Source organism: Scomber japonicus, chromosome 3 (genome assembly GCF_027409825.1).
Source record: "Scomber japonicus isolate fScoJap1 chromosome 3, fScoJap1.pri, whole genome shotgun sequence".
In the NCBI taxonomy this organism is placed as follows: Eukaryota; Metazoa; Chordata; class Actinopteri; order Scombriformes; family Scombridae; genus Scomber; species Scomber japonicus.
Window position 1 is genome coordinate 22865846 of NC_070580.1, and position 9711 is coordinate 22875556.

General features: G+C 38.9%; 2 protein-coding genes across 2 annotated transcripts; one reads left to right on the plus strand and one right to left on the minus strand.

Annotated features, from left to right (window-relative positions):
* Window positions 1-5370, plus strand: akr7a3 (aldo-keto reductase family 7, member A3 (aflatoxin aldehyde reductase)). Its single transcript, XM_053315222.1, has 7 exons — window positions 1-448; window positions 2684-2871; window positions 3065-3169; window positions 3515-3611; window positions 4204-4303; window positions 4451-4580; window positions 4939-5370. The coding sequence occupies exons 1-7, from the start codon at window positions 145-147 to the stop codon at window positions 5098-5100; spliced, it is 1086 nt and encodes a 361-aa protein (XP_053171197.1). The 5' UTR covers window positions 1-144; the 3' UTR covers window positions 5101-5370.
* mrto4 (MRT4 homolog, ribosome maturation factor) lies at window positions 5349-8274 on the minus strand. Its single transcript, XM_053315223.1, has 8 exons — window positions 8230-8274; window positions 7984-8042; window positions 7260-7363; window positions 6533-6614; window positions 6368-6435; window positions 6127-6278; window positions 5627-5703; window positions 5349-5533 (listed from the first exon to the last, which is right to left on the minus strand). Exons 1-8 carry the CDS (start codon window positions 8255-8257, stop codon window positions 5387-5389), a joined length of 717 nt encoding a protein of 238 aa, XP_053171198.1. The 5' UTR covers window positions 8258-8274; the 3' UTR covers window positions 5349-5386.
* Window positions 8275-9711: the final 1437 nt, after the last annotated feature.

Sequence of the window (9711 nt, forward strand, 5' to 3'; positions counted from 1 at the left end):
TATAATCAATTAGCCAAGCAGCTGTCCTGCTATTCAACAAAAGAGCGCAGTCTCCGTTTTAACCCGGTTAAGTAACTTTACGACGCTCCCTAATTACCAAACCGACCTTTGCCCCCTCTCTGCTGCACACTGCTGTACTGTAGCATGCGGAGTGTAATAACAGCGGGACTGTGCGCATTGAAACAGCGACACTTTATTACAGACGTGCTCACACAGTTGCCGAGGTTTGCAGGAATTGCAGCTCGTCGAAACATGTCGTCGTCTCTAGCTAAGCGGCCGGTTTCCCTGCTCGGGACGATGGCGTTTGGCGGCCGAGCCGACGCCGGCCAGAGCCTGGAGATGGTGCAGGCGTTCCTGGCGAGGGGACACAACCAGGTGGACACAGCCTTCATGTACGCGGACGGGAAGTCAGAGGTCGTCATAGGAGGCATGAAGCTTCCTAAATCAGGTACAGCTGGTGGTCATGTTAGAGACCAGAAACACTGAACTATCTAGTTAGCCAGTAGGTAGGCCTAACCAGTGGCTCTCAAACTTGTTTACGTTGAGCACCCCTAAACTGACACATTTTAGACCACTTGACTTGACCCCCTTTGATAAGATTTTGTCCCCCATCTGATAAGAGTTTAGCTTTTACATGTTTTATTTCAGAAAGTGTATGAAAGTCATGAACAAAACAGTAATGCATTATGTCATCATGTTACTTAAAAATGGAAATATAGCGAAAAACTTTCTTCCCCTTTTTGCTGGGGACCCAATGGAACCCCCTTTAAGGACCCCTAGGGGCTCTGAACCCCACTTTGACAACCACTGCTAATAACCATCCTATGTAATTTATATTACATGTGATCACAATGGGTACCAAAAATGAGCAAAGTAAAGCCCCCCTCTAATAGGTCTGGGAAGTGTTTTGATCACTTTTTCATGGCTTTTATTACAAGTAAAATGAAATGATATTTTAAAAGTTTGGGACTGTGTAGGACTTTAATTTACACATTAAATGTTGATATAATGAACCAGACTTACCCTATATCTGCAGTCTCTTGCCCGTTGGGTCACAATTAAAACATACACAAAGTGACAAACCAGCACTAAACAAACACAGATTGCTGGGTCTAAAAAGTTACACCAGTCCGTCACACAAACACACACATATCAGAATATGGTTAGTTGTCAGGACATTACATAGAATTGCATTCATTTTCTGGAGACTAACCATAACCCTAACCATCATCTCTACCCTTACCATAACCTTACACTAACCCTGCCCTTAACCGCTGACACAAAAACCTGCTTTGTTCCCATTGGGCACACAGCTTTTGGCCCTAGTTGCACAAGCCATCCCCAATTAAGTGGTCCAATGTCTAAAAATGGTCTCTAAAAGTAACCTATGACAGACACACACACCATGTAAGCAATAAATGCATTGTAATGTTTGACAAGTAAATACAAGAATATGTGCACACAAATCAAAACACAGAGCTGGGTAACTACCAGCAGATTTATAAGGTCTTGTATGATAAATCCCTGTGCTCTAAAAGCTATTATATAAAACAAGTGGTGCTACAGTGATTTAATGTCTCACTTCAGTAAAGTACAAAAACTCAAAAGTGACGGATTGCATTAAGAATAAGATCAAAATCAGATCAGTGGAGGCAGAGATATGCTTGCTTTTAGTCTGTAGTATGGATAAGGCCCCAGACACAATGGATCCTACATTTCCCATGTTGCAATGTGTTAAGCACACATGTCAGTTTTATGTACAGGTCTGGATAACCAGGGTTCAGTGTTACATTTTGATTGCACATCTGTTATTAATTCTAGCACTTGTGTGGTTAAAATCTACTTAAGTTTTAGTCTCTTAGTTAATATCGTGCTTATATAGGGCACATTCTGTAATAAAATATGTTCAAATCAACTATAAACAAGTTGACAGAAAAACTGGTGAAAGTTAGGTTTAGCTTCTCGGTCTCTAGACATATAGTAAAGCTGCACTCTAGTGCTGTGTGCAGTGTATTAAATGGCAACTTGTATGCAAATTTTTGCCAAAGAGCCTCAAACAGGTCTATCCAGACAATTAAATATGACTTTTCCAAGTGTGATGTCCTGTCTATTATTTGCTCGTGCTATTACGTCAGCTGTATTGGCAATTTTTTTTGCTGTTTAGATTTTTTTCACAAGGTCCCTGACAAATAAGTTTATCCAATTATGGAAAAACCCACTGCACCTGTCCTCAGCTATTCAGGACTCACATGATTATCTCTGCAGACCAGAACCAGCTCATTTGACAATACATGGGCTAAATTGACACTTCTCTACACAGTGGGCTAGAGTGAGCCCAGTGCTTTACCTGTTAACATAGCACATTTGCTTTGTTAAAGATGTATATTTGTGGGTCTGGATATATTGATTCAGTATATTGTCAGAATGATGTAAAAAGTATATTATGAATATGACTTTTGACTAGACTGAATAACCCTAAGGCAAGTCCAGACTCTTAATATCAGTTGCCAAAGCCAGACAGACAACTGTCATGAAAATATCAAATCAAGTACAAATCCCTATCTTTTAAATCAGAAAATACACTCTCACCACTTTTAAGTTTGATTTTAAGTTTGGGTTTGCAAAAATAAAACCTGTAAATAACAAGCTTACTTACTTACCAATTACTGTTTCTGTATGACAGTGAGCATAGCTACAAAGGCTAACCCCTGGGATGGGAAGACGCTGAAGCCAGAGAGTGTACGCTCCCAGCTGGAAACCTCCCTTCAGAGACTGGGGACTGATTGTGTAGACCTTTTCTACCTCCATGCCCCTGACCACAACAATCCCATCCAGGATACTCTCAGGGCCTGTAATGAACTCCACAAAGAGGTTAGGAGACCAGACCACATGTTGTTGAAATCTTTCCTGTAACGTAACACATTAAAAAGATGACTAAACCATTATACACAATTTATATAAATGATAAGAGCTGATTATACTGTACCTATCATGTTGAAATGCTGTCTGCTTACTTTACAATGTTTCATTAAACTATGATGCATTATTAAAATATCGCCCTCAGGGAAAATTCAAGGAGTTTGGTTTATCAAACTATGCATCCTGGGAAGTTGCTGAAATAGTGTGCATCTGTAGACACAACAACTGGATCGTCCCCACTGTCTATCAGGTAATCTGGCATTTTTTAAAACAACCATATAGTCAATATTTTTCATTTCAGAATTGAACAGTTGTTCAATAAATTGTATCGATGTTGTATCCCTGTATTTAATGACTGTGTTAATAATCCCATTTTCATGTTGAGACAAAAAATTGTGCAACCACATATCTTTAATTGCTGTATCAAGCAAATAAACAGTTTTTAAGCCTCCTTTATACCATAGAGAAACACAAGGTGGTCCCAAAGCTTTAACCTTTATTTTGTGTTTCTTTCTTTGCTTACCATACTTAAGTTGGATTTGATCTCTTTGACTATAATAAGCCCCTAATTTAGAGTTTTACAACCTTTCCACAGGGGATGTACAATGCCACTACCAGACAGGTTGAGACAGAGCTGCTGCCATGTCTGAGATACCATGGAATGAGGTTCTATGCATATAATCCTCTAGCAGGTACCCTTTATCCACCTTTTGTGGTGCACCTTGCACCTAGTTTCATGTGTGTCACTGATTGAGAGGATAATGTTCAACTTGTGTCCTGAACACACATCATGTTGTTTTAAGCAATGCTAAGGGCTCTGTGAATGGTTGATTGGTCCAAAAATCTGGTCCAGATAAAATATCAACTATTGGATGGGTTGGCATTACATTTTGTACAGAGATTCATGGTCCGCAGAAGATGAATCCATATGACTCTGGTAATCCTTTGTTTTTCCTCTAGCACCACCATGGTATTGGTGGTTTGGAGTGAAATGTGTCAAAAACTATTGAATTAATTGTAATTTGGTACACTCGTCCATCTCTCTCTCTGGATGAATTGTAATAGTTCACCTACCTAACCTAACTCTAACACACTAGTGACACTTGGACTTACCATCCATCAAAAATTTCGATTTTACCAATACTTTGGTTTAAGATATCCTGTAAAGATGTATGACCTCCTGATTTTACATTAACTGACTTATTTTCCAAAATGTCATGTTAAAGTACACAGAGTAAGAGCCTAAATAACTGAAGCTTAAATTCTGACTCCGCTTTTTCCCAGGTGGCCTTCTGACTGGAAAGTATCATTATCAAGATAAAGATGGATCCCAGCCTGCAGGACGATTCTTTGGTAACAACTGGGCCGCAGCATACAGAGACAGGTGAAATACTAGCAGTTAGCTTTTGAAAATGTTCCTCCATAATAATATGATTTATTTGATATTGTTGGTAGTAAGATATGTGTTTCTGCACTGCTGTTTGTTGATTAAACACATTAGGATATTATGACTGTCCTCCTGTTGTGTCAGATACTGGAATCAGAGTCATTTTGAGGCGATCGAGGTGGTTCTGAAAGCCTTGGAGACAGTGTACGGATCAGACAAACCCACTCTGACTTCTGCTGCTATGCGCTGGATGTACCACCACTCAAAACTGAAGGTACCTGCTGTGCATGGATAGCTGCAGTGACAGGAGAGTTCTTGTGAAGTTTTGTGAATGGTTATGGCAAGATTACAATATACAGTATGAGATTATCAAGAATTTAAGCTCATGAGGAGAATTTAGTTATTGTCTGCACAATGTTTTAAATGTTTATGTATTTACGGAGGAAAGATTGATTGAGGCCACATTGTTGGGGAAGGGGTATTTTAGATAATTGCCTCACATCAATTGGCCATTTGTAGAATTCATAACTTGTTCATGTCTACCTACTGGACCCTCTGACAGTGGTTGAGTGAATGTCTGATGGCTTGACAGCATCATTTCGGTCTTTGACTGTGTCTTTGTGTTGTTTCAGGGTGATCTTGGAGATGGAGTCATTATTGGCATGTCGAGCATGGAACAACTTCAGCAAAACTTGACGTGTGCAGAGGAGGGTCCTCTGGATGAGAGAGTGGTCAACGCCTTCAATGAAGCCTGGAATCTTGTGGCCCATGAATGTCCAAACTACTTCCGCTAAAATCTCCATAACAGACCATACAGATGTTACGCACGTTTATACAGAGATAAGATCTGCTGAAGGCCATTTCCCCTTAGTTACCTACTTTTTAATTTAATTAAATTTACTTTACACTTTCTTATGAATGAATACACTGGAGACCGTTAATGCATAAGAGTACTTCATCCTTAATGTATAAATGTAAACAATGAGAATTTGATATTTTTACAAGAATAAAATAACCTTTTCTGGAGTCAGCTTTAAACAAATGGACATTAAAAGTAACATTTATTACATCGACATTCATTCATTCATCATCATCACCATCATCTTCCTCATCATTATCCTGCATGGACTCTTCCTCGCTGGCAAAGTTGTCAAACGCGCCTGTTTCTGAGTTCCACATGCATTTGATCTCCACCTTGAACTCTGCCATCTCAGTGCCAAAGAGTTTCTGTGGACAAAAAAGAAAAACAGTCAGTCGTCTCCAACACAATACTGTGTGTCAATGGCGACAGCTTCTGAAGTGAAACAGCCAAGAACTCACCAGAATACGAGCCTGCTCAGGAGTTAGCGTGTCCCCTTCCTTACACACTTCATAGTCCTTCAGCAGTGTCACCACTCCTTGGATAACAATAGATAAAAATGTGACGATTAATTGTCAAACCCAATTTATATGAAAAAGAAAACCTACATTCACTACACACACTGCCTTATTGCATAATGGAGCTACGCTACTCTTATAACAGCACCTTTCACATAGAGGTCCTTTGAAGAATGAGAAGAAAGATGATTGTGGGATTTGATGCACTATTCAACTCAGAACAATTCCATAATAATGTAGGTTGGTGTTGTGCTTGCACAGTGTGAGAGTAAAAATCATGAGCTGCCCATTGATATTAATGATCATGCAAAAATATTAGTAAAGGCACTGAATTCTGCTGCAGCAATGCGAATAGAGGGGGAGAGACTGGACTTTAAGGATTGTGAACTCATCCTATAAAATGACGGCTTTCATTTTTCTTTGCATTCAATACTTAATCTTACCTTTCTTAAGGGCAGTGGGGAGGCCTAATTGCCTCAACTGAGGCTCCATTGAGTGAGGGAACTGATCCAGGGGTCCCTCATCCAGAGTTATGTTCATCTGTGCCTGGTTGCCTGCCCGCGCATAATCCATCTCTTTGAAATGACTGAAATACCTGTGAATAGAGAACATCATTTAGACAACTGATGAACATTATTTGGGATGTCCCCTCAACAATGCTGCATTAAGTGAAGCCTTACTTACTCTTGTACTTCATCCTTTGTTTTATTTGTGAATAACACACCCACTTCTCCTCGTAGATGCTTGCTGACCTGCATATTAACAAAAGGAAATAAAGAAATTTAAGTCTTTGCAATATATTATGGTTATCATGATATTTTCTAACACTGCACTTCAGATCTTCCCTACCTTGTGCAAATTATCCTTGTATTCGTCTGTTTCTCCTTTACCCATGGCGACCATCATGACTTTATTTTTGCCAAAAAAGAATCTGTGGAGCAAAGATTATAGTTGTCAGGTGTCTATATGAACACTGAAAGAGGTGTTCCTTGCTGTTATTGTTTCTCCTGTTTATACTGGATATTAAAGGATCTTCTTAAAAATGCACTTTCAATGTCAGTGATGGGGGCCAAAGTCCATAGTGTGACCACAGTCATTTTGTACAAAAATGCATTTAAAGTTTTGTCTGAAGCTCAAATGAGACTAGTCTACCTTTGTCAATTGGATGTCTGCCACATTTACAGTCTTTTTAGCATGAAATTCCCTCTTTGTGTTTCCTCTGACAGTGTTTCCCTGTAGAGCTGCAGTATAATAAAAAGAGGAAGCGTGGCACTGAAAGATATTTACTTGATTTGACTAATCAAGATAACTGAAGCTTCATATTAGCTTCAGATAAACTCATTTTTGTACAGAAGGTTGCTTGTAGATTTTGGCCCCCATCACTTGCATTGTCTGCGCATTATGAAGAGATCTTCTCATGGCCAGTATGAGCAGGAGGAATGATTATGGCAAGATAAACATGTTTCAATGTTCATTTGGGCACCACACAGCTGTTTTAAGACAGAATTGTGAAGCATGAAGCTGTCCTTTAAACTTACTGAGATGTCAAGTCAAATTGCTATTTTAAGTATGTCACCTGCTGTGTTTCCATGCTGTCCTGATGTCTTTCAGTTTGTTATTCCTCATATTCGCCACAGAGAAAATAAACAAGTGTCTGTAGGTGTCCACACATTTCCGAAACTAGAAAAAAAACACACACACACACACACACACACACACACACAGGTGAATTAGTTTAGAGTGATAGAAGCCAAGAAAGCCTGCTGTGCCATCTTGAGAAAACAAGCTTCATCATCTTGAGACAATCCACATATTATCACAACAAATGGTTGTTTCCTCTAATTAATTATGAGGTTTATCAGAGATCATTAGTGCCATGACAGCTTGCTTACATGGTGAACTGTAGCAACTGATTTAACCTGGAAATGTCAGGTCAAGAAAAACCCACAAACATGAACAGCACCTTTAATAATGACATCTGTATCACAACCAAATGGCAGGTTGATTAATTCCTAGTCAGAATATGATGAGATATGTAATAAAGGCAATATATGTTAATAGACCTATAGTACAGGAAACATGACAGATTTGAACCCAAGTCCTCATCTAAATAATTTAGCTATCAGACATGAAGAGAAAAAGACAGGAATGAACAGATGAGAATGAGCTCCACCCGTTAGAAACTTAAAATAAGATTGCCAGCATGGCCTTTCTCAGCTTCCGTATGAACCAGCTTCATGACACATTTGATAACATCACGCAGGTTTTTAGAGCATCAAACCAGAGAAGAAATCACTCACCTCCTCGATGAGTTTCTGTTTGGACTCCAGCCCCTTTTTGGCTGTTTTTGTTAATGAAACTGAGGGAAAATGCGAAAACAAAGTCAGTGAGTGAGTTAGCTCTGAGTTCAACTAATATAAGCAGACTGGTTCATCTCCCGTCTGTCTGTGTGCTATTTACCACTGAAGCTAATGTTAGCTTCAATTAAAAAGGCTTAAACGCTTACTGTATTTGTTAATATCACAGTTAAAACATGTATTGCTTACTTTTCTTGTCTCTCTTTGACTTCGGCATGGTTTCCTCACGATGGCATACGCACACGTGAAGTGAAAGGACCCCAGATGTTTCTGTTAGTAAGATAAAGCTGACCGTTTGATGCCTGAGTAAAATAAAAGTAGCGTTTTTTTCTTTTCTTTTTGTCTTCTTTTAAATATGTTTGTAACCCACTGGGATTGCCGATTTCTGTATTAATACATTTTTTTAAATGTAATTATTATAATTTTTCTCTTTGATTTTATTCTATTTTATATTTTTGCTGTTGTTTTCCTTTTCTGTCTGCATCATTTTTTTCGCTGTCATTGTAAATGAGTCACCCTCAATGATCTCTCAAGTATAAATAAAAGTTTACCATATTTATATGTAGGCTATATGTGTGTCCATACTACATACACACATACATACATACATACGTACGTGTGTGTGTGTAGGGTGAATTAGGCTAGTAGAAAACATAATATTCACAGCTTAGTCAAAAATCAATGTGTTATTTTGTCTCTTCTTATATAGGCTGTATTTGTCTTATTTTGGTGGATAACATATTCATTTGTTTTAAACTATTATATTAATATTATGGGAGGGACTGATCCTGCCTCACTTTCAGAGAGAGGCAACATTAAATGACAGCAGGAGGGTTACTTGCCTTATTAAAGATTTATTAAAAAGAGGTACAGTACCTACTTCCACACAGTATGGACTGCATGGTACAATTATGTAAGTAACATCCAATCATCTGTGGCAGGTAAAACATGCTGAACAGGCCTATTTGATTCTGATTGTTATCAAGATGGCAAAAGGAAAAGATCTAAGTCACTTTGAAAGAGGGTTCATTGTTGGGGTACAGGTGGCAGGAGCTACAGTCACAAAGACCGCTCAAGTGGCTGGTGTTTCAATAGGAACAGTGTAAAAAGTGACACCTGTGTTTAGATCTATGGGGAAGACACATAGACATCAATAAATGTGGTCAGAAATTGTGGTTGGCAATGATGATTTGTGCATTTGTGTGATGTGTATAAAGAAGAGAGTAACTCTTCCTCAGGTAACTGAGAATGTCAAAGCAGGGCGTGCTCAGACTGTCCGTAAGAACAGTCTGTCAACAATTACATAGAGAAGGATTTTATAGTAGGTGCTGGGTATAAATACCCTTCATTACATAGATGAAAGCATATTTGAGAATTTGGTAGTGCAAAAATCATGGGCACTAGTCTACAAAGATGTGGAAAAAGTGATATGGCCAGATGAATAATTTTTCACTTGATTCTAGACAAGTGGGCGAGAACAGTATACAGACCTGAATGCTTGACCCATACTGTGGGGGGTATTTTGGACCTACTTGTCCCCTTAGAGTGAAGGGTCACTGACAATCACTTCAAAGTTGTTCTGAGTGATCACTTTTATCCTATGATGACACATTTCTATCCTGCTGGGAATGGTCTCTTCTAGGATGACAACGCCTCCATCCCTTCCCACGA

Bases quoted from the DNA above. Each gene is read 5' to 3' on its own strand.
- akr7a3 (XM_053315222.1), top strand. From the start codon at position 145: ATGCGGAGTGTAATAACAGCGGGACTGTGCGCATTGAAACAGCGACAC. The intron at 4,304-4,450 runs GTGAAATACTAG...CTGTTGTGTCAG, and splicing joins GCCGCAGCATACAGAGACAG to ATACTGGAATCAGAGTCATT. The intron at 4,581-4,938 runs GTACCTGCTGTG...GTGTTGTTTCAG, and splicing joins ACCACCACTCAAAACTGAAG to GGTGATCTTGGAGATGGAGT.
- mrto4 (XM_053315223.1), bottom strand. From the start codon at position 8,257: ATGCCGAAGTCAAAGAGAGACAAGAAAA. The intron at 6,436-6,532 runs GTAGGGAAGATC...GTTAATATGCAG, and splicing joins ACAAGGATAATTTGCACAAG to GTCAGCAAGCATCTACGAGG. The intron at 5,704-6,126 runs GTAAGATTAAGT...TTGTTATCCAAG, and splicing joins CCCCACTGCCCTTAAGAAAG to GAGTGGTGACACTGCTGAAG.